A 24,162-nucleotide genomic window follows, 5' to 3' on the forward strand; every position below is an offset into this window, starting at 1 on the left:
TAGAGAGATCTTTCTACACTGTAAACCCGGTTCCAATCCCTCCCAGAAGACTTCTCGCTTCCCAGCCCTTGCGTCCTCCTCCTCCAGGAAGTCTTCCTTGGATGCCCCGCCCCTGTGCTCCCCCAACCGACCAACCCTTGCTCCGACCAACCACTTAGGGTAAAATTGCCCATAAAGACGAACTTAACTGACAAGTGATGAAACCACAGTCCTCCCCCAACCCCCAGGCGGGGCTGACCCTCTCCGCTGTCCTCCGGGCGGGCTCTGAGTCCCTGTGACCAGAGCAGTGAGCAGCCACACTTATCTCCAGTGAAGTCTCTTTAAATCGAAAACTCTTGTTTTCTGGAAAGGGCCGGGGAGACGGAGCGGCCCCGCGTTAACTCCTCCTGGGAGGCGGTCTGCAGTCTCTGGGCCAGCTTGTCTCTCTTCCTCTCCTTCCTGCGGGATGGCTTGCGCACTTGCAGGGCACAGAGGTCCACTAGTGTGGGTCCCGGGGTGTCCCAGGACCCTTGCTCACTCCTCAGAAGAGCAGGGTGCTTCTTACCCCTCTGAGACACCTGTCTCCCCTCACCCGGCACCTCTCTCCAGACAGACTTTCCTTGGCCAGATGTTCAGCCTAAGGGTTCACCGGATTCATTGGCTTGTTTATTCGTTCCTGAACACAGCAGGGGCTTATCGGGCCAGATGCTGTCCCAGCTCTGGGCTTTCAAAGATGCCTGGGCCTATCCTCACGGGCCCGGTTGGAAGGAGGTGACTCAGGACAGTGCAGAGTGGCGGGGGTTGAAGCAAGGGGTGGGGGAGCACAGGGGCGCGGCATCCAAGGAAGACTTCCTGGAGGAGGGGGACACAAGGGCCGGGAAGCGAGAAGTCTTCTGGGAGGGATTGGAACCAGGTTTACAGTGTGGAAAGATCTCTCTAGGAAAGAGACAAGACTGGAGGGACACTGAGCAGAGAGGAGATGACCTCAAGATGCGAGGTGAGAAATGACGGGCCTTGAGCGAGGGGGCTGCGTGTGGTTCAGGAAGGAGTTGCCGGACCCACAAGCGCAGAAGGCAGATGCTGCCAAGAAGAAACGATACGTAGCAGAACGCTCACTCACCGCGCCTCGGTTGATCCTACCAGGAACCCTGGGAGGGAGGCATTTTTATTTGTCTTTTCCCGAGGAGAAAAATGCAATTCCTAGAGGCTTATGACTCCCCCGAGGTTAGCAACAGAACTGGGACTGGAGCCCAATCTCTGCTGGCAGCCGGGGCTCGGGTTTCGGGGATGTCTTTGTGGTCCGACCATCCGCCACCGTGCTGGAGACGCAGGAGAGCTTAGCGGGTGGGAGTGGGGGGAGGGGGAGGGCTCTGGAGCCCCACTGCCTGGGTCCCAATCCCAGCCTCACAGCCTCCTGGCTGTGCAACCCTGGCTAAATTACTAAACCTCTCTGTTTTCCTAGCCTAGAAAGAGGGGAGCAGGAGAAGAATGAGTCTGATCTCCTAGATGAAAGGATTTAAATGAATTAATAAGCTGAGACCGTGCAGAATGGTTCCTTGTTCAAAATGTCAGCCCCGTCAAGGGACAAAGATGATGAGGGCTCGTGCCTTAGAACGTCAGCGCGGAGCCATTCTCCCAGGGGAGAGCTGTGTGTGGCTCAGCTGGCCTCTCGGCGGCCGAGGTGTTTGGGGCAGGGGCCACGGCTGTGGTCGGGGTTCGGGCAACCAAGGGAAGCCCCCGTGACTTTGTTGGCACCACGTGTGGCCACAGAGGGACACCTTGCCTAGAAACCAACCACAAATGTAACGTGGGGAAGTAATCCTCTTACGGTGCCCGTAGCAGCGACCGGACCCACCTACAGTTTGTACTTTAGGGTTGTCAATTGACTTTCCCAGGCCCCGATTCCTGCGGGAGGAGAAGCCACCCGCCTTCCTGGTTTCTGCAAGGAAGGGATAGGGGGTTCGTGCAGGGAATCGGGGGAGGGAGGTGGTGTCTCTCTCTAGGTATCTGCTGCAGCCCGGCACAAAAATGATGCTTCCTTCGGGAGCATCAGTTTTACTGGAGGAGTTTTTTTGGGGGGGAGGGTGGGGGGGGGCAGAGGGCGAGAGAAAGCCCGTGCTTGAAAGGAAATGACAGAGACATCCTGGGGAGTAGAAGGCGAAAATCTGCTCCCTACGTAAAAATACCACCAAATATTTCATGAAGTCTCCAGGCTGTGGGAGCCGTTTCCTGTGATGGCTCCAGACCCCTGCGGTCTGTGCTCATTCCGGGTTATTTCAACAACAACGGCAAAAGCTGACAAAGGCTGCCCTGCCTTAGAAGTCCTGGGTTTGAGAGTCCCTGGGTGTGGTGGTCCAGTTGGAGAGGGGAGTCACACGGGAGCTGGTCGAGTCGGGGAGGGGACCCTCGGCCACTGTTACGTATATAGATAAGAAATGAGACAGACGCTGGGTGTTCGATTTTTGCATTCTCCTCTCGACGCTTAGCAGGGGAAGCTGGGTGAGGCTGGGGTGCACCGGCTGGTGGGGAGCAGACACAGGGAAAGACCTCCCCCCACTTCCTGCTGCCCTTTTCTGCAGGGCACAGCCGACCCCTGATGTCCCCAATCCCCGTCACACACAGCCTCCCCTGACACCTTTCCATCATGGCCTTGTCATCAGTTACCATAAACGGCATTGAAAAGGCGCAGCTTCTGTCAGTGTGTGCAGGGGACAACGTACGCTGGGGACAATGTACGCAGTGCCCCCCTCCCCAGCTTCTGATGGTGGCCGGCAGAGCATGAGCAAAGAGAACGCAAAGACGTCCAGGCTGGTACTTTTCCACCTGGCTTGAATTGGCTCTAGGAGCCCGAGATGTGCCCAGAGAGCTCATCAGTCGTGGCCTTTTGCCATCGATGAGCCGTGACCTTGTCAAAGCTCCTCCCCTACCCTGCCTGAGTCTGCTCTTCATGTGGATCCCTGAAGGGGCTCACTGGGAGGTCTCCTGGACCACGCATCCAAGGGAGGTGGGACTCCAGGGGAGGTGGGTGGCTGCTGTGGGGTCCCCACAGAAAGGGGGGCTTTTCCACGCCAGGCTTGGCTCAGGGGCTCAGTACAGACTTACTGAATGAGCGATCTAAATGCCTCCTTGTGTCCTGCAGGGGGGTGGGTTTTCAGGCTGAGCCGGGGCTCCTGCGTGGTGGGCAGGGAAGTCCAATGCCAAGATTTTTTTTTTAATTTTTTTTTTCAACGTTTTTTATTTATTTTTGGGACAGAGAGAGACAGAGCATGAACAGGGGAGGGGCAGAGAGAGAGGGAGACACAGAATCGGAAACAGGCTCCAGGCTCCGAGCCATCAGCCCAGAGCCCGACGCGGGGCTCGAACTCACGGACCGCGAGATCGTGACCTGGCTGAAGTCGGACGCTTAACCGACTGCGCCACCCAGGCACCCCAATGCCAAGATTTTACACGGGCAGCTGTGGCCGTGTCCTCCAGGCTCCAGTGACATGACCCAAAGGCTCTGGCACTGGGTCACCAGAGGAAATCTGTGTAAATGATCTAGCAGGCTGGGTGACCCTGGGGGGCAGGGCTGGGCATCTCTGTGGGCCAGGAGCCAGTCCGCAGAGCTGAATTCTAACTTCTGAGGCAGGGCCTTCTGCTCCAAACACGGAAGACACCTTGAGGACCATAGTGGGCATTGATGGCGATTTGTGAACGCTAGATAAAGGTGCCCCCTCTGGGCGGGCGCAGGCCTGCGGGGAGCACATTTGTGCAAATCAACAAAAGGTGCCCCTTCCGAGTGGCAAGCAGCCCAGGTGAGGGGCACAGCCTGGCAAGCTAGCCCGGGATGGATCTCAGTCCTCTTTCGTCTCGTTGAGGTCTCTTGGGCAGTGGAAAACTTACACGACTGGACATGGTCACCCTGTTCACTTCCTTTCCAAGTCTGCCAGCACTCATGTGCCAGCCTCGCTTTCCTTTACGGTGCCCCCCCCCCCATGTTTATCCTGGGCTGTAAGAACTGGGGGGGGGGGCTCCAGGTGCCCCAGACTCGAGGCTGGTTGGGAAGGTGGGGGTCTGCTGCCTGTGGGCCCCTCTTGGGGCTCAGGCTCTGAGGGGCTCTTCTCTCAGTAACTTAGGGGTGCCGCCAGGCCGGGGGAACTGCCCGCTCACCATGCCCCTGCCTTTTGACCTCATCTACACTGACTACCACGGCCTGCAGCAGATGAAGCAGCATATGGGATTATCCTTCAAGAAGTACAGGTGAGTGAGCTCCGGCGGGTGGTGCCGACACTGGCCCCAGGGTGGGGGGACTGCCTTGTCCCTGGACCACGCGGTCGCGGTCGGTCGGGGGAAGCCTCCCCCGGCCTCTGTCTCCCCTCCCCCACCACTGGCTTTCTTGGAGGAGCTCTGCCCCGCCCCCCTGCTTCCTCAATTAATACTCGGAGTGGGGGTCTCCCTTCACTGCCCCTCTGCTGCAGGGCAGCCTGGGGGCGGGGCTCAGAGGTGACCTGGATGGGGTGGGCAGGGGAATCGAATCACGGGGAGGAGTGGATGGAGTGGCACACTCCAGGGGGGCCACGACCTCGGCTTGTGGGGGCTCAGCACCCCCTCCTCCGCCCTCCCTCCACCCCACTCCCCTGGGTTTGGGCGAAGGCCAATGCCGTCGCTCCGGCTCCCGTCTCTGCAGCCAGCGGGATACTGGGTTTAATTTAGCACCGAGAGCCCTGCTATTTATTACATTTGCTCCAGTCCCATTGACTGTCCCGCATGATTTTATTAGGGAAAAAAAAGTGACAGGCACTGTTATTGCTTTTATTATTAATGCGTGTTCTTCATGCGCTCGGTGCCGCTGCCTCCCACCCCCGGCCCCTCCTCTGGGGGAATAGTGCCGACCTCAGCAGTTTGTGGACAATTCTGGGTCACCGGGAAGGAAGCGGGGTGAGGGAGCTTCCTGGAGGGGTGTCTGAGTCTCAGCAGTTTCCTTCCGGTGCCCACGCCCAGGGGTGGGACGGACAGAGGCGGAGGTTTTGGGGCCGAGACAGAGCCTCCGCCCGGCTGGGAGGTGTACCTGGAGTGGCCAAGCTGGCATTGCCTTCCCCAGATGTGGAAAGAACTGGACGGTTCTGGAAGGTTCCAGTAGGCTCCAATATTCGGGATAATGGTAGTGGCTGGTCCCCCCGGGCCCTGCCCTCTGCATCGCAGCCCAGGCAGGCCAGGCGCATCCTGGGGGTGTCAGGCTCCTGAGCAGGGGGGCTGTGTACTCGAATGACTGCTGCTCCCTGCTCAGGAAAGTGCAAATCCTACAGATGGACCCCCCCCCCCCCCCGCCACTAGGCTCCCTTGGGGCAGCCGAAATAACGAACAGTTCCTGACTGAGTGGTCTATGGTTCACACAACCCTGGGACAGGTGGGCTTTTGTTATCCTCACTTGACCGATGGTGGAGCTCACCCAGAGAGGTTAAGGCGCTTGCCTGGGGTCACACAGCTAGGTAGTGTCTGAGCCCAAGCTCTGACCACAGTTGCAGTAGCACCCGGCCACTGGCTGGTTACAGTGCCCCTGCTGGGGCAACCCAGCCCAGGGAGACACAGGAGGTGGCTGACCCTGGTTCCTGGTACCCACCCCCCCACCCCCGGGGCGGGGAGCAGATGCCGAATCCGGGTCATTGACACCTTCGGGACAGAACCCGCATACAACCATGAGGAATACGCCACATTGCACGGATACCGGACCAACTGGGGCTACTGGAACCTCAACCCCAAGCAGTTCATGACCATGTTCCGTGAGTGTCCCGGGCACAGGATGTGGTGGTGGTGGGGGGGGGCGGTCAGGGGCAGTTGGGGCCTCCTCGTTGCTCTCAGGGGTGCATGGGAGGAGGGTCCCCTATTCCTCCCTGGCTTTCCTTCCCCGGGCCAGTGTGGGAGCAGGGCAGGCCCAGGCACCTGCCTGCCCCAGGAAAGCCTTGTTCCCCCTTCAGCAAATGTGTGACCCAGACAGGAAGTATCTTGTGGTGTCTGGGGAGCAGGCAGCGAGGAGGGAGCAGCCTGGAGGGAAGGACAGGGGTGGGGGCTTCCAGCCTGGCTTGGGAGAAACGTGGTGACCTTTCCAACACGGAGGGAGTGGCCTTTGCCTCCAGAATCACAGGCTGCTCTCAGAGAGATGCTGAGCACACGTTCCAGAACAACGAGGATTCAGTGACCTTGTAGAAAGAGAGGCCAAAAGTATACTGGGGAGCTCTAGGGGGTGGCGAAGGGGCAGGACAGGCAGGCTCTTCTAAGTGGAGGGGCCAGATGAAATGAAGGCAGATGTGGAAAGAAGTGGAAGGTTCTGGAAGGTTCTGGAAGGTTCCAGTAGTCTCCAGCGTTGGGGATAATGGGAAGTAACCCTGGGGGCTGGGGTCCCTGTGGAAACCCTCTGACAGTGGGTGCCAGGCAAGGAGTGCGGTTAGAGCTAAGCCTTAGAGCTATTTTTAATGAGACTCTAAAATATATACACACGCTGACCTGCCCTCTTACCTGCAGCGTGGTGAAGATAATTTAATCTTTTCTTGACAACGAAGGGTCAATTCACTCTGGCTCTGGTGCGCACGAGCCTGCCCTTCGGGGTTGGCAGAGGTGTGCGGAGCTGGGTCCCCTTGCTAAGTGGCCCCTTCTGCTGTCACTGTTTGATGTGGTGCTTTTTCTCCTCATTGGGCAGCTATCAGCTGTCACATTTAATTGTTGTCAGTGTAGCTGCCTCCAGCAGCGTCTTGCACAGCTAATTTGTGGCTCTTTGAAGGCTCTGGGTTGGAAAGCCAGATAAGCACCTTTGTTAGGCTGTATCTAAATTCAGAGCAAACTAGGTTCCGAGCAGGGTCCCAGGAACTTGCGTACAAGTAAAGTACCCGCTATTTATTTCGTCTGTCAAATTAATGCACCTCTTTGGGGCGCTTAGGGTCCTTTTTTGTCTTCATCTCCAGGTTCTAGGACACATTAGTGGCAGATGCAATTTCTCGGCACATAGGGAATGGCTTGATTGGATCCCAGAAGGTTGGGAAGGTGGGATGGTTCCTTGGAGCCCAGAGGAGGAAACTGAGGCCCGGAGGTCTGAGGCCACATGGCTCTGTGGGGACCAGACTCTGGAGGGAAAGGAGGTGGGGATAGTGGTAAGGGGCAGTGGTAGAGGAGTGGGGGAAAGAGGATATGGGTTAAGAGGCTTCTGCAATAATCTACACTGAAAAAATGGAGGATTTATGTGGGGTGGGGCCCGCTGGATGTGGAGTTCCAAACCTGGAGAACTCCTACCCATCCTCTAAAACCCCAACTCAAATGCCTCCTTTATTTATTATCACTTCCACTGATTTCTTTCATCTTATGTGGGTGCAATATATTCACCTGTTTTTATAACTTATTTTATTAATTAAAAAAAATTTGTTACGTTTTATTATGTATTTTCGAGAGACAGAGACAGAGCACGAGCAGGGGAGGATTAGAGAGAGAGGGAGACACAGAATCCGAAGCAGGCTCCAGGCTCCGAGCTGTCAGCGCAGAGCCCGACGCAGGGCTTGAACTCAAACTGTGAGGTCGTGACCTGAGCCAAAGTCGGACACCTGACTGACTGAGCCACCCAGGCGCCCCTGTTTTTATAACTTTTAAGTCCATTTCTACAAAAGCGTTTATTGAAGTATATTAGAGTTACTTGCTCATACACTGATCTCTCCCTGATAGATTATGAACCACTCAGAAGGGGGGCCACTGACTGATTTATCTCCCTGGAGCCTATCAAGGTCCTCGGAAAATGTTAATTGAGCGAATACATTAAAGAAACAGAACAAAAAAGGAAGAGAGAGTTTGCGGGTCCAGGGCAGAATTCATGAGCAGACTCATTTCCGCATCTAGCCAGGCGGTGTCTCCAGGGTGGCTGCCTCTCTGGGCTCACCCTTGCCCCTGCCCCCACGAGCTCTTGGCTCTTGGTCTCTGTTACTCTAATTGATTGGACACTTCCCTGTCCCACTAGTTTGCTAACTGGGCAGGGTTGGTAGAATGAGGGATTCTTCGGCTGGGTGAGTAGGGAGGAAATGGCAATCAGGAGAGAGGCCTGGGGTGTCTGTGGGGGGAAGCAGGTGGGGCCAGAGGGAGGGAGATGGGGCTGGGCGGGCAAACTGGGCAGAGAGGGTCTGGTCTGTCCTCCTGGCCCCCCCCCCCACCCCCTGCTTCCCAATCTGGGTGGAGCCTCCTCAAACAGGAGAGCTGCCCGCATCCTGACCATCACAGAAATAACTCCAGGCTTCCGGGGCCCCTCCTTATGCTCCGGAAGCTCTAGAAGAAAGATCATTTTGTCCTGGGGTCAGCAAAGGCCCTTCCTTACAGCTGGAGTTTCAGACCCAAGAATCCACGAGCTTTCTGGGGGCACTTAGGCAGGAAACCTTTCCTTCTACGATGCTCCAGACATTGATTGTGACGGTTTGTGGGTAGAAATAGTACGTGAAATCGACACATTGGATCGAAGTATACAGCTCCGTGTCAGAAATGCTAAAATGTGAAAACACGCTCGCGGGATGAAGAAATGGCATCTTTGGGCCAGGGCTGTTCTGGGAAATCGAGGACGCGAGGTCTCTGCCAACCTGCTCGCCGCAGCCCCTCCCACCCCGGAAGGCGGAGTGGATGTCATTGGGCTCAACAAATGTTCTGTCCAAGGTCCTGAACACGGTGGGAGGGACCCTTGCGAATCCGTGGCACAGGCAGACAGAGCCAAGTAGCACGACCGTGGAACAGCGAGAGAGGCTGAAGTGCATTCCCTGCCCCCGGTGCGCTGGGTTCTGGGGACAAGGGAGCAGGTCAGAGTGTGGGCTGTACCGTAGCAGAGGCAGAACCACGGGGGCGGGGCCGCAAAGAGAGGGGCACCGGAGCCCAGAGGAGGAGGTGCCATATGACTGGGGCCCTGAGGCCGGAGAGCATTTTCTCATCCACGTTAGGGGAAGAAGGCGCTCCAGGCAGAGGAAACGGCTGGGGCAAAAAACTTGCAGGTGGGGGAAGTCAGGATGTGTCCATGCACTCATGAGCCAGCGCGCCAGGCTCCCCCTCCCAGGTGCCGGGGACAGCGAGGTGAGCCGAGCAGAGCCCCTGCCCTCACGGGGCTTACATTCTGACACCGATAAACGATCCATTTGATGTATAATATCATGTTTGGGTCAGCAAGTGCAGGGTAAGGGACAGAGAGTGACCAGGGCCAGGAGGGACCTCTCGGCAGGGTCTTGTAGGCAAAGCACGCACGGAGAGAGGGAGCGCACCGGGCAGGGTCCCAGGAGGTAGTGAGAGATCCTGCCAAGGGGGGCACGGGGGCAGACCTTGGAGACTGTTGCAGGGACTTTGGCTGTTGGGGCCACCGCAGGGTTTTGTGCAGACGGACCTGGTCTGACCTAAATTTGAAAGGATTGCTCAGGACCTAAAATTGAAAGGCAGGGCCAAGAGAATGGCGGAAATGGGGGTAGGCAGCCGTCACAGTGGCCCAGGACAGAGAATGGTACCCAGGCCAGGGCGGCAGTGATGGAGGCCGTGTGGGACATCCCACCAGGTACCGGCTCTGCTGATGGGTGTCGCCAATGAGAGAAAAGGGGAGGAGCCAAAGCCTCGGTTCCTGAGCGAACCTGGGAGGGAGGACTCTGACCAGGACAGGGTCCTGGCTGTGCCTGTCTGCAAATGAGCAAGGGGACCTCCCAGGGTTCCCTCTGCTCACGGCTCCGCTCTGGGGAGGGAGAGGCCCGGGGCCAGGACACTGATGGGTGCTCTGCCCCTCCTCCACCAGCCCCCTGTCCCCGTCCCTGTCTAACGGGGCCCCCTCTGATGGGGCCAGTGCAGGTGGACCCGGGGCGCGTCCGTGGCTGTGTGGCAAGCCCCTTCCTGACCCCGTGGTCTGGCCGCAGCTCACACCCCGGACAACTCCTTCATGGGCTTCGTGTCCGAGGAGCTCAACGAGACGGAGAAGCAGCTCATCAGAGGCGGCAAGGCCAGCAACATGGCTGTGGTGTATGGCAAGGAGGCGAGTATCTGGAAGGTGAGAACGCCCCCCCCCCTCCAGAACTCCCACCCCCCAGCTCTGGATGTAGAACTGTCCCCCACTGATGGGTCAGAAAAGAGAGGTCCCTAATTGCCACTGAAAATACCCAGCCTGGGGGCTGCTAACCTGCCCCCCTCGGCCCCTGCTGTGCAACGCTCTCAGATGTCCTTTATCAAGGACTGTGCTTGACCCGCCACCCTCCCTAGGAACAGATCCATAAACACTGTGAGCCCGGCAAGGGGGCTTAGGCTTGACTTGGGGGCGCTGCGGGGTGGGAGGCAGGAGTGCAGAAGGCAGGAGAGGCTAAGGATTAGAGCCCCATCTTCCGGCTGGGTCCCCGGGGAAGCGGTACCTGTACGGGAGGTCATGTGCTCACTGCTCACTGACCTGTTCTCTCTCCTCTTTTCTCTGTGCCCTCCTGGCAACGAGGCAGCTCCAGGTACGGTGACCGCTTGCCATAGTCTCTCCTCCTGTTCCTCTCTGTTCTCAATAGGGCATCCCCTGGCGGGGGGGGGGGGAGGTGCTCTCGAGTCCCCCCCCCACCCCGACCCCACAGGGTGTAGGGGGAGGGATGGAGGTCATTCTCATGTGATGCCAAATGAGCAAGCTGCCACGGGGCGCTCGGGCCGGGGGTAGCACCGGCCGCATCTGCTTCTTCCAGAACAACACTGCCAAAGAGCTGCCCCAAGAGATGACAGGTTATGAAGTCTGGGAAGAGAAAGGCTTTATCTGTAGCTCAGGCGTCTCTGTGATAGCCGGGAGCGACGCTGTTCTGCAAGGGACCTCAAAGAAGCTGCCTCCCAAAAAAGACATCTTTGCTCTGGTCTCTGTGGCTGGGGGAAGCCGGAGGTGGCTTGATGAACAGCATGAAAGGAGCATTCTGGGACAGTCGCCACCCAGGGTTCAGGAGGGCAGGTGGCACAGGAGTGCGGGACGGGGGAGACTGAGGCCCTCACCTCCTCACGGGAGCAGCAGCCGGGATCAGGGAGAGGCCTTGGGTGAATTTTGTGCCAGAGGCCCGTCTTATCTGGGTGCCCAGAAAACAGGGCTTGTGGCTCAGACCTGGGTGCTATTTTGTGAGAGCGTGTAGCCCAGGGAGCAGGAGTAGGGCAGGGGTGGGTGGAAGAGGGGCAGAAGGTAGGCCTGCCCTTGCCGCTGGAGGAAACAGGCCAGTTATCAGAAGACCCATCTGGGGGGCCTTTTCAGACGGCAGGTTGGGCAACCCATGGATAAATCGTGAAGTTAGCCCAGAGCTCTGGAGTTTTTCTGCTCGGCTTTCCTGAGGAATAATTGACAAGGGAAAATTGTATGGTTCTTAGGTTGTACAACACGATGGCTTGATATACACATGTATTGCGAAAGGAACGCTACGATCAAGCTGATTAACACACCTTCACCCCACATAGTCATCTGTGTGTGTGTGCGTGTGTGCGTGCGTGCGTGTGGTAAGAGCACTTAAGATCTGTTCTCTCAGCAAATGGCAAGTGCACCCTACGGTATTATTAACCACAGTCACCACACTGTTCATTAGGTCCCTGAACTCACGCGTCCTCCAACTGAAAGCTTGTTCCTTTGACCAGCCTGTCCCTGCTTTTGCACCCCCAGCCCCCAGCAGCCACCATTTCTATGAGCTCCCCTCTTTTAGATTCCACATATAAGGGAGGTCATGCCGTATCTGTCTTTTTCTAACTTAGAGAGTCTCAAATAGCCTTTAAAAATGAAATAGGATCACAGAAACTGTAGAATAAAGGAATATCAGAGGACCTTTATGTATTAAGAGGAAATGTAGTTTTAAGATTTTATTTTTTTATTTTATTTGCTTAAAATTTTTTATGTTTTTTTTTTTTTTGAGAGGGAGAGAGACAGAGACACAGAGTGTGAGTGGGGGAGGGGCAGAGAGAGTGGGAGACACAGAATCCCAAGCAGGCTTCAGGCTCTGAGCTGTCAGTGCAGAGCTGGACACGGGGCTTGAACCCATGAACCGTGAGATCATGACCTGAGCCTAAGTTGGATGCTAAACTGGCTGAGCCACCCAGGTGCCCCTTAAGATTTTATTTTTTAAATAATCTCCACATCCTGGCACAAAAACAGACACTCAGATCAATGGAACAGAATAAAGAAACCAGAAATGGACCCACAAACGTATGGCCAACTGATCTTTGACAAAACAGGAAAGAATATCCAATGGAATAAAGACAGTCTCTTCAGCAAGTGGTGCTGGGAAGACTGGACAGCGACATGCAGAAAAATGAACCTGGACCACTTTCTTAGACCACACACAAGAATAAACTCAAAACGGATGAAAGCCCTAACGTAAGACGGGAAGCCATCAAAATCCTCGAGGAGGAAGCAGGCAAAAACCTCTTTGACCTCGGCTGCAGCAGCTTCTCACTCAACACATCTCCAGAGGCAAGGGAAACCAAAGCAAAAATGAACTATTGGGACCTCGTCTAAATAAAAAGCTACTGCACAGTGAAGGAAATCATCAGCAAAACTAAAAGGCAACCGACGGAATGGGAGAAGATAGTTGCAAACGACATATCAGATAAAGGGTTGGTATCCAAAATCTCTAAAGAGCTTATCAAACTCAACACCAAAAACACAAAGAATCCAGTGAAGAAATGGGCAAAAGACGTGAACAGACACTTCTCCAAAGAAGACATCCAGATGGCCAACCGACACATGAAAAGATGCTCAACATCACTCATCATCAGGGAAATACAAATCAAAACCACAATGAGATACCACCTCACACCTGTCAGAAAGGCTCACATTAACAATTCAGGCAACCACAGATGTTGGCGAGGATGTGGAGAGAGAGGATCTCTTTTGCACTGCTGATGGGAATGCAAGCTGGTGCAGCCACTCTGGAAAACAGTATGGAGGTTCCTCAAAAAACTAAAAATTGAACTACCCTATGACCCAGCAATTGCACTACTAGGCATTTATACACGGGATACAGGTGTGCTGTTTTGAAGGGGCACATGCACCCCCATGTTTATAGCAGTGCTATCGACAATAGCCAAAGTATGGCAAGAGCCCAAATGTCCACCGATGGATGAATGGATAAAGATGTGGTGTATATATATATACAATGGAGTATTACTGGGCAATCAAAAAGAATGAAATCTTGCCATTTGCAACTACGTGGATGGAACTAGAGGGTATTATGTTAAGCAAAATTAGTCAGTCAGAGAAAGACAAATATCATATGACTTCACTCATATGAGGACTTTAAGACACAGAACAGATGAACACAAGGGAAGGGAAGCAAAAATAATATAAAAACAAGGAGGGGGACAAAACATTAGAGACTCTTAAATATGGAGAACAGAGGGTTACTGGCAAGGTTGTGGGAGCAGGGGGATGGGCTAAATGGCTAAAGGGCATTAAGGAATCTACTCCTGAATTCATTGCTGCACTATATGCTAACTAACTTGGATGTAAATTAAAAAAAAAAAAGAGAGAGAGAGAGACTAGATTTGAAAAAAAAAAAATCTCCACACCCAACATGGGGCTTGAACACATGACTCCGAGATCAAGAGTCACATGCTCTATCAACTGAGCCAGCCAGGTGCCCCAAGAGTACATCTTGTTTTGTGAAACTGAAAATTTATATGCATGTGGCGCCTGGGTGGCTCAGTCAGTTAAGCGTCCGACTTCAGCTCAGGTCATGATCTCGTCGTTGGTGGGTTCGAGCCCCATGTCAGGCTGTGTGCTGACAGCTCAGAGCCTAGAGCCTGCTTCGGATTCTGTGTCTCCCTCTCTCTCTCTGCCCCTCCCCTGCTCACCCTCTCTGTCTCTCTCTCTCTCAAAAATAAATATTTAAAATTTTTTAAAAATAAAGTTTACATGCATGCGTGCACACGCACATGCATAACGCACACACGCATTATACACACATACATAATGCACATTCATGACACATACATGCGTATACACGTGCATACACACATAAATACGTGTGTGTACGGGTGAAAAAAGGCTGCTGAACAATATATATAACGTGAACCGTTTGTGCATGTGTTTTAAGGAAAATGTAACTATGCTTTGAGTGCATCAAAGATCTGAAAAGGTACACAAGAAACCGTTCTAACAGCTGCCTCCTGCGACAGAATGAGGAAATTGATGGGGGTGTAGAGACATTCTCTCTACACTTTACATTCATGGTTTGCTTCTCCTTCTGTGAGCATATTTAGTTTTATGAGACGTAGTCCTTTTATATTTAGTGTGGTTTCTGATATATTTGGCTTTGGATCTACCATTTCACTAGCTGACTTCTATTTCTTTTTCTTTCCTGTTCCGCGTTCTTTCCCCTCTCATTTCTTGTCTTCTTTTACACCGATCTGTGTTTTGAAACTCACGCCCTCTTAGCTGACTCATACTCTCTGCTAGTCTTGTAGTGCCTGCTGTAAAGATGATAACATGCATCCTTGACTTATCACAGTCTAGATAAGTCAGTACCTTTACCTTTTATTAGATAATAAAAGAACATTAAAGTGTTTAATTACATCCCCCCAACGTAGGTGCTCTGATTTTAATTCCCTGAAAATGCCTTTACTTCACCCTTATTCCTAGAGGATATGTTCGCTGTGTACAGAATTCTAGCTTGGTGGTTATTTTCTTTCAGCATTACGAAAATACTGTCTTCTGGCTTCTGTCCTTTCTGTGAGCCTTGCCATTCCTTTAATGGTAATCTGTCATGGGCGCCTGGGTGGCTCAGTCGGTTAAGCATCTGACTTTGGCTCAGGTCATGATCTCGCGGTTCGTAGGTTCGAGCCCCGCGTCGGGTTCTGTGCTGACAGCTCAGAGCCTGGAGCCTGCTTCAGATTCTGCGTCTCCCTCTCTCTCTGCCCCTCCCCTGTTCACACTCTGTCTCTGTCTCAAAACTAAATATACATTTAAAAAATATATAATTTATTTAAAAATAAAAAAAAAAGGGGGTGCCTGGGTGGCTCAGTCAGTTGAGCGTCCAACTTCGGTTCAGGTCGTGATCTCACAGCTCTTGAGTTCAGGCCCCACGTTGGGCTCTGTGCTGACAGCTCGGAGACTGGAGCCTGTTTCAGATTCTGTGTCTCTGTCTCTCTCTGCCCCTCCCCTGCTCGCACTGTCTCTCTCCCTCTTTCTCAAAAATAAATAAACATTAAAAAAGAATAAAGGTAAACTGTTGTCCTCCTTTGCTCACTTTTACGACCTCTGTGTGTTTGGTTTCCAGTAGACTTACTATGGTGTGCCTCGTTGTGGCTTTTTCTTGATTTATCCTACATGGTGTTTATAGAGCTCTTGAATTTGTGGTTTGATCTGTTGTTCGTCTTAGAAGATTTTCAGTTAGTTATCTAAGTATTGCTTCTGCCTCTCTCTCTCTCTCTCTCTGTCTCTCTCTCTCTCTCTCTCTCCCCTTTGCTTCTGGGTCTCTATTTCCACATACATAGCCTCTTTGTCTCTTACATTCCTTTCTGTAATCTCCACCCTTGCGGTGTGCTTCATTCTGGATGTTTCCTTCTGTTCTTTCACTAAACGAATTCTCTCTTCAGCTGGGTCCAATCTGCGGTGAAATCCATCCATTCAGTTCCTAATTTCAGCTGCTATATTTCTCACTTCTAATATTTCCATTTGGTTTCAAACCTCGTCTTCTATTGCCTTGACTACATTCAGCAGACTTATCTTGAGGTCTGTATCTGGTAACTCCAGCTTCTAGAGCCTCTATGGGTCTCTTTTTATTGTCTGTTTCTCTTGGGTTTTGATCATATTGTCATGCACCCAATTCTTCTAAAAATCAAGGTGTTTAACTTTTTTCTTTAAAAATCTATTTTTGGGATGCCTGGGTGGCTCAGTCGGTGGAGTGTCTGACTTCGGCTCAGGTCATGATCTCAGTCTATGAGTTCGAGCCCCGCATCGGGCTTTGTGCTGACAGCTCGGAGCCTGGAGCCTGCTTCCGATTCTGTGTCTCCCTCCTCTCTCTGCCCCTGCCCCATTTTCACTGTTTCTCTCTCTCTCTCTCTCTCAAAAATAAATAAACAGTAAAAAAAAATTTTTAAATCTATCTTTAACAGGCTTTACTGAGCCTGGACGTGCAGTCTACCACACGTTTCAAATGGATAGTCTCGACATACGTGTATATACGTGTGAAACCATCGCCACAATCAGGATAGTGCCTCTGTCACCCAGGCTCCTTTTCTCCTGCCTGTCCCCTCCTCCCTGCCAGACAGCCCGTGAGTTGCTCTCTGTCACCACAGGTTAGTGGAGCTATCACTTTCTATGATTTTATATAAATGGGCTCCTCTGGTATATGCTCAGTTTTTGGTCTGGGTTTTCTCACCGAGTATAATCATGTCAAGATTCATCCGTGTTATCGCATGTATCAACAGTTGTTTCCTCTTTATGGCTGAATAGTGTTCCATTGTACGGAGGTACCCAGCCCATATTTTGTGTGTGTTCACCTGTTAGCGGACGTTGGGGTCGTTTTCAGTATTTGGCCGTTACAAGCAGAGCTGTTATGAACATCCACGTACAAACGTCTGTACGGACGTATCCTTTCATTCCCCTTGGGTAGATCCCTAGGCGTGAATTGGCTGAATCGTAACAGTAGAACTACGTTGAACGTTTTCGGAGCCGTGGGGAGCAGTGGTCATACCATTTTACGATTCTACCGGCAACGTGTGAGAGTTCTGGTTCCTTTGCAAATTCGTCAATACTTCCATGGCCGGTCTTTTCCATCTGAGCCATTCTGACAGATGTGCAATGATATCGTACGGTTTCCGCTTGTAGTCCCCTACATCTGATGATGGCGGAGATATTTTTGCGGCCCTGTTTGTCCTCCCTGTATCTTTTTGGGGGTCTTTTCAAAGTCAGTCCATTTAAAGAATTGGGTTGTTTGTTTTATCATTGAGTTGTTAAAGTTCTTTACACGTTCTGAATAGAGGTCCCATATCAAATACATGCTTGGCAAATATTTTCTGTCTGAGGCTTGTCTTCCTTCTCCAGAGAGCAAAGTTCTTTATCGTAATGAAGTCCAGCGTTCTATGGCTTGTGCTTCTGGTGTCGTATCTAAGAAATCTTTGCCTAACCCAAGGTCACAAGGGGTCTTCCCCAGTGTTTGATAGTTTTAGGTTTTACATTTAAGTCTATGATCCGTCGTGAATTAACTTTTGTGTATGATGCGAAGGGCAGATGAAACTTCTAATCCGTTTTCTTCCTTTGCACGTGGACGCGCAACGTTCCGTGACCATTGGCTGAAGACACGATCCTTCCTCCCCTGAAATGTCTTTGTGCCTTTGCCAAAAATCAATTGGCCATGCGCGTGCGGGTCTATTTCTGTACTCTCTGTTCTATCCCATTGATCTATCTTGACGCCAACAGCACACGGCCTTAACTAGTGTACTTTTACAATAAGTCTTGAAATCAGGTAATGTAAGTCTGCCCGCTTTCTTCTCTTGTCAAGTTGTTTCTTCTAAGCCTGCTGGGGTTTTGACTGGGATTTCATTGGTGGTGGGAGTGCTGTGGTGGTCCTTCTCCTCCTCCTCCTTCCCCCTCCTCCTCCTTCCCCCTCCTCCTCCTTCTCTCCTCCTCCTCCTCCTCCTCCTTCATTCTGGAAAATGAATATAAAAAAATTGTAGAAATAACTCGAGGTCAAGGATGATGCCGTCTTCTTCCAGACACTCTTGGCTTGTGGCTGGGCCCCCAGCAATCTCAGATCAGTGAGAGTGATCGAGACTATGTAAGACAGATTCAGCTCCTGTAGGGGCTGCTCTAGTTCCGGCCCACCCTTTCTACCAGCGTGTAATTCCTCAGAATTCCAACCCGAAGGGTGGAGTTTCCATCAGCCCCCCACCCCCCACCACCGCCCAACTCGGCAGACCCCAAACTCTGACTTGTCCCCCCGCTCTGCAAGGTGACCAGAAGCTCTGCTCAAGCCTCCTTGCTGCTGACTCTGGAATCAGCAGGTGCCCCTGTGGGGGAACCCTGGTCTCAGCAGCGACCTCAACAGTCTCCTGCCCTTCTTCTCTCAGATCTTGGCGTTGTAATTCTTCACGCTTTGTTAGATTTTCACCACCTTCGCACAAGGTTTTGTATTTCCACATCTCTCCCGGTCGTTCTCAGAGGCAGGGCTGATATGCTTCGCCTACTACACCATTACCCGGAGAGGAAGGCTTTTTTACGAAAAACGTGTGCAGTCTGGAGCCTCAAAACGTGAACTGTTCATTGTCTTGATGTCCATTGGTAACTTTCTTCAAGAGCCGCGGTTTACAAGACAAAACCTGGGCTGAAGCTCCTTGCCGCCTGACCTCATGGCTAGCCAGCGGGACAGAGAGAACCCGCCTTCTTTTTTCTGGCCTGTTGGCCTGCTGAGGACCTGCCCTCCCTGAACAAAACCCCTCCCTGGCCCGGCCTTCTCTGTGATCGCGAAGTTCCTCTCTTCTCAGCTTCTCCTTCCCTCTCTTCTGTGAGTCTCAGAAGCCCCCAAGAAGTACAACCCGGGGGCAGATCCCAATCTTAACTCCTGATGAGATCCTACGCTGCCCCTACCTCCCGGCTCAGGGCCCCGGCCATGGGGTCCTACGGGTGCCTGGTGGCTGAGCTGTTATCTCCTCCTCTGTGCCCTGCTTCCTGTTGTCCCCCTCCCCCCAGGCTGGGCCTGTGTCCACATCGAAAGCAGAGCCTGGAGCTGGGACTCGCGTCTGGAGGGGCTGAGCCTTTGCTAGTTCGCGGGCGTTCACTCACAGGTGTCCTCCTTGAGGACGAAGGCCCTGCCTGAGCTCAGTGCCAACACATAGCAAGCGCTCCATAAAAATGTGCTCCGTGGATGGATGGACGATGGGTGGAGGATGGAGGGAGACAGAGAAGGAGGGATGAGATGACCTTGGCCCCGCAGCTCCTCAGGTGTTCTTAGAGGTCATCAGGGGTTCCGGGGAGGCGAAGCGGCTTCATTTGGGGGTATTTAAATGTGAGCCCCTATACGGTTTCCTTGCAAAGGAAACACTTCCGTGGCTAAAAATAGTCCTGCAGCCTCTCTGGTCTTGTGCAAGTTCTGCAACTCACAGATGAAGAAAATGAGGACCAGAGAGGGGAGGGGCCTTGCCCGAGGCCACGCAGCTGGCTGACGGCTCCGCAGTTTCTGGCTTCCAGACCAGGGGTGTCTCTCTGGACGGCTCTGCCTTCCGCATTTGGGGCGAGGTTCCCATGTCCAACCCTCCTCTTCCAGGGGAAGGACAAGTTTCTGGGCGTCCTGAACAAGTACATGGAGATCCACGGCACGGTGTACTATGAGAGCCAGCGGCCCCCCGAGGTCCCGGCCTTCGTGAAGAACCACGGTCTCTTGCCACAGCCTGAGTTCCAGCAGCTGCTGCGCAAGGCCAAGGTGAGCCCCGCCCCCCGCCGTCCTCACCCCCTCGGTACCGGTGCAGCCCGGTGGACTTCTGGGCCAGGCCTTGCTGTTAGAGCCGCTGAAGGCATGGCAGGCTGGGGGCATGCCCTGGCTGGAGTTCCGCGGACTGACTGCTTCTGGAAGTTCTGCACCGTATTCCTGGAGCAGCAGCGGGTGCTGGGCCCTGAGGGATCGGAGTCAGCTGAGGCTGGAGGGCCTCCAGCGAGCATTCGGGTCCTCTCCTGCTCTAACCAGAGCTCTTCCCGCAGGCCCCCTGGATACGTGTGTCTGTGGGTGGGCTGGGCGAGGAGGAGCGGCTTTGTGCAGTCAGCAACCTGAACAACCTTACGCTGCAGCCGGGGTTCAGAATCATTTATTGATCGCCTTCCAGCGGGGCCAGCCCCGTGAGCACTCCTGGCGCAAGTTAGGTGCTGAGTGAATCGTCTTTAGGATGCGTGGGTAAAGGTCCTTTAAGCTCAGCTGTAGGTGTGGGTCTGAAACCTCCTAAGCTTGAGACCCTCACCCTTGTCTTTTCCCCTCCAGAATCCTAGCCCGCCGCAGCAGGAACGGGCCTTTGATATAACCGAGTCGCACCTCCTCTTCCCGAATGGGGAAACTGAGGGTTAGAGAGGGGGAAGTGTGTGCCGTGGCACATGGCCGCCTCCTGTGGATGCCCCCGCCCTGGCTCCCTGGGGCCCTGGGCTGCGGCGCCCGGGCTTCTCTGACCGTTGTGCCACCTGGCTTCCTCAGCTCTTCATAGGGTTCGGCTTCCCCTACGAGGGCCCTGCCCCGCTGGAGGCCATCGCCAACGGCTGCGTCTTCCTACAGGCCCGCTTTAGCCCGCCCCACAGCTCCCTCAACCACGAGTTTTTCCGAGGCAAGCCCACCTCCAGAGAGGTGAGTGGGGAGGGTCTGACGCGGGGCCCCCCCCCCGCATCACCCGGAAGAGGGAGACAGGCCTGGGGTGAAAGGACACGTGGGACAAGCTGGGGGGGGGGGGCGTCCCCTTAGCCCAGCCCGGCCAGGCAGGCACAGGGGGAGATCGCTGCTCTCTCTGCCCCGCCAGCTGTTCTCCCAGCACCCCTACGCAGAGAACTTCATTGGCAAACCCCACGTGTGGACCGTCGACTACAACAACTCGGAGGAGTTTGAAGCGGCCATCAAGGCCATCATGAGAACCCAGGTGAGGCTCAGATCCAGTCAGGGCTGCCATCAGCCACCACTGCGGGTCTTAGCCGTAATTAGAAAAAGGTGCCCCTCTTGGTGAATTCAGACTCGTAAGCTTGGGCTGGGAAATTTGATGAGGGGTGGGGTGGTCCCCACTTACCAAGTCGAGTTGGCGGGGGAGGAAAAAAAAAAAAAAATGCCTTCGTGCTGTGAGCAACCTGCACAACCGTACATGGCAGCCCTGGATCCGGAATCATTTATTAAGCACCTTCGGAGACTGAGCCCTGTGAGCACTGCCTGCACGTGTCAGGCGCTGAGTGAATGTTTCTCAGGAGTAGCGCTTGGAGGGTCTTTGAACTCTGCTGTTGGTGTGGCTCTGTGGCCTTTTGTCCGCATGCCTCAAACTATAAACGTGCCGGCAGGTCATCTGGGGGTCTTGTTAAAATGCGGGTTGGGATTCAGCAGGGCTGGGGTGGTGCCGGGCCCAGGGCCACCCTTCGCGTAGCAAGGGGGAGAACTTTCCGGGTTTCCTTCAGCAGGTGTGTGGGCATTGCCATGTGTGGGGGCACGTGTGTGGGAGTGGTGACTGCTGACGGCCCCTTGTGCTCTTCTGGTTCCCTCATTTTGGAAAGGGGTCCGACTCTGCTCACCATGATCCCTCTGGACCTGTCTCCCTCCTTGCCCAGCACCATGTTAATTGAGCGTGCCCTCCCCCGGGAGGGGAGGGGACGCACTGCTCAGGGTCAACTTCTGGGTCTGGGGCAAACCCGGAAACCTGGCGAGCCTTCATCTTGGTGAGGCCACCACAAATGAGTGACAGGAAACACCGGTTCCTTCTGCAAGGACAGCCATGTCCCAGGAGGACCCTGCTGCCCCAGGGGAGCTGGGGACACTGCCAGACTCAAGGGCAGAGACGGGCAGGGAGAGACCCTCCACCCCAGCCCCGGGGGACTTACCGGCTTAGCTTTGGACCCAGAGCCCCGCCTGGTTGTTCTGACCGTGAGGCAGGCTTGTGTTTTCTTTAAGTTTATTTTTTGAGAGAGAGAGAGAGAGAGAGAGAGAGAGAGAGAGAGAGGAAAGGGGAGGGGCAGAGAGAGAGAGGGAGAGAGAGAATCCCAAGCAGGCTCCAGCTGTCAGCGCAGAGCCCGATGCGGGGCTTGATCTCACGAACCGTGCGATCGTGACCTGAGCAGAAACCAAGCGTTGGACGTTCAACCGACCGAGCCCCCCAGGCGCCCGTGGCTTGTTTTTAATCGCCCTCCTTTCACCACCAGTCACTCCCACGCGGAACAGCCTCTGTCCCCCCTCATCAGAAGCCCCCCCAGAAAATCTCTGCCTCCCTGGCCTGCTCCGTTCTTCCGCTGACCACACCCTCGTCCTTCCCTCCTCCTGTCTGGGGGCGATGTTTGTCTAGTAGAACATAGCTGCCCGGAAGAACACAGCTGTGTCACAGCCTGCGCCCGTCGGTAGTCGTCACGGACACGGGCAGGTCGACCTGCCAGGTGGCTGAGCCCCTGGAACCTCCCTGAGCAGTGAGGGGGTGACGCCCTCCACTCCGTTCTTCAGCGTCAGCTTGAGGCAGTCTCTGCTGTGAGTCCCTCCAGGCCACGGACCGTCTTCGATCGGGTTCCTCCAGGAGGTGACCCGGGGGCACAAGTCGGTTATTTGGAAAGTGATCCCAGGAGGGAGCGTCCTGGAGTGACAGAATGAGACAGCGTCTAACAGAGTAGGTCACCCCAGCTGGCCCCTGGCCGTCAGTGCTGGCGGGGACCTATGGGGCAGGTCACATCCCAGCGTGACCTCCATCGCTGGGTGGATGAGGGCTGCACCTGGGGACCCTCGCAGGGCGGAGCCAGCCAGATACAGTCGTAGTGGGCGAGGGGCTCCCCAGGCGGCCTCAACGCAGGAGAAAAGCCGGAAACTGACCGACCCCAGCCCCCAGCGGTGACACACGGCCCATTCTGCGTTCCAGGCGGGCGCGGCATGGGAAGGGCCCCCCACCCCCCATCCTCCTCCCGCTCCTCCCCTCCCCTTGAAAAGCAGTCCTCCAAGGCTTCTAACCCAGGGGACAAGGTCAGGGGGTAGACGACATACCAGCAAGCCCACCCCCCAGGGCTCAGGTCCGGCCCAGCCTGCAGGAGACATTGCTAAGCTCAGCGAGCACGTGGAAATATGTTCCGTCCGCAGAACAGAGCCGGGCTGTGGGGGGGCCTGTGAGTGAACGTGCTCTTCGGTTCGTGGGTTCTTTCCGGTCGGACACACAAGAAATCGGTAACGGACGCTGCCCTGGGGAAGGGCCTGGGTGTCCGGGATGGGAGGAAAACTTATGTTTCACTGTTTTTTCTTTTGACCTTTTTGTTTTGTTTTGCTCCAACGTCTGTTTAATTCTGGGAATGAGTTAATTTAAAAAAAATCACAATAACAAAAGGGTCAAGGAACCAAGGTTTTGCCTATCTGCCAAGCGGAGGCTGACAGGTGGTCCCCCGAACCTGCCCGCCTGCTGCCTTCAACCCCTCCGGGGGTCCCGCCACCCCCGCCTGCCTCCCGGGCGGTTCACACCCCCTTACTTACCCAAGAATCGCCCGGGCAGGCGTTTAAAACGCAGGTTCCTGGGCCTGGCATCTGATATTAAAGGACCGGGTGTGGCCCTCGCAGCTGCCTTTTCACCAAGCAGCCTGGGTATGTGTCCCAATGCTATTTTGGAGAACTGATTTGGGGACAGCTGGCAGGAGCCGAGAGGACCAATGAGGGCCACCCTCAGGGGACACAGCTTGTGCGGCAAGTCCCAGGGCCTTTCACAGGGAGCGGGGGGAAGAAAGGTGAGGAACGGGGAGGAGGTGAGAGAGACCCCTGTCACCCCCCCCCCCCCCCCCCCCCCGCTCTCCTTACAGCGCAGGACCAGCACCTGCCAGCCTGTCGAGACGGATTACACCGTGAGCACCTGTAATTAGGCCTAATGGGGGTAATTTCCAGGCAGGCTGGCTCCTCTGGTGGAGATTCATGGCAGGCGGGACGCGGCTGGCTGATGCGAATTACGTGTGATGTGGGCTTCAAAGCTCAGCGGGAGTGACTTGGGGTGGGGGGGCTGCTGCTGTGGAGCAGGCCGAGTGGCACTTGGAGGGGAACCCGCTCCTCCAGGCCCCGATCTCTAGCCGGGGCTTGAGGTCTTGTACCCTGGAGGTGTCCAGGGAACCTCTGGGCAGGAGCCGGCTGCCGGGGCCATCGTGGCCATCAGCCCCAGGGCTGAGGGCAGGTCGGGGCCGGGCCGTGCACCGCTTGGGGCCACAAAGGCTGCCGGTGGCTGGGGTATAGGACCTGGATTCTCTCGGGTTCTGGAACTGCCCGTGGATGAAGAATAGTGCTCTCAGCTGCAGGGAGAACTGGGGACAAGACCAGATGGGTGGGCTCTCGTCCCGAGAATCTTCTGGAGGCCTGCACTCGTTTCAAGGGGAGCAGCTGCTGTTTCCCCGGCCACCCCCCTCAGCCTGAGTGTCGGGGATGCCCCCCAGGCAGAGGGCCCAGGATGGGCCTCCAGCCCTTCGAGGTGGGGTCTAATGGGAAGCAGGACCCCCCCCCCCCGGTGCACCTGAGTGGGCTTCCGGTGCTGCCCGTCTGTGACGGGGGAGGGAGGCCGCTCCCA

General features: G+C 54.8%; 1 protein-coding gene across 2 annotated transcripts in view; it reads left to right on the plus strand.

Annotated features, from left to right (window-relative positions):
• Positions 1-24,162, plus strand: part of MGAT5B (alpha-1,6-mannosylglycoprotein 6-beta-N-acetylglucosaminyltransferase B) — a 69,182-nt gene that overhangs the window by 40,487 nt on the left and 4,533 nt on the right. Inside the window, exons 9-14 of one of the 2 annotated variants that reach the window (XM_086688161.1) lie at positions 4,087-4,218; positions 5,605-5,738; positions 9,858-9,981; positions 19,181-19,349; positions 20,106-20,252; positions 20,422-20,538. In XM_086688161.1, the coding sequence (XP_086544287.1) occupies positions 4,087-4,218; positions 5,605-5,738; positions 9,858-9,981; positions 19,181-19,349; positions 20,106-20,252; positions 20,422-20,538 (823 nt within the window). Of the gene's footprint in view, positions 1-4,086; positions 4,219-5,604; positions 5,739-9,857; positions 9,989-19,180; positions 19,350-20,105; positions 20,253-20,421; positions 20,539-24,162 lie in introns of both variants that reach the window. The other variant, XM_086688162.1, reaches the window with a different exon arrangement.

The sequence above is a fragment of the Puma concolor genome, chromosome E1 (assembly GCF_028749965.1).
Source record: "Puma concolor isolate L17-30 chromosome E1, mPumCon1.1.hap2, whole genome shotgun sequence".
Taxonomy (NCBI): domain Eukaryota; kingdom Metazoa; phylum Chordata; class Mammalia; order Carnivora; family Felidae; genus Puma; species Puma concolor.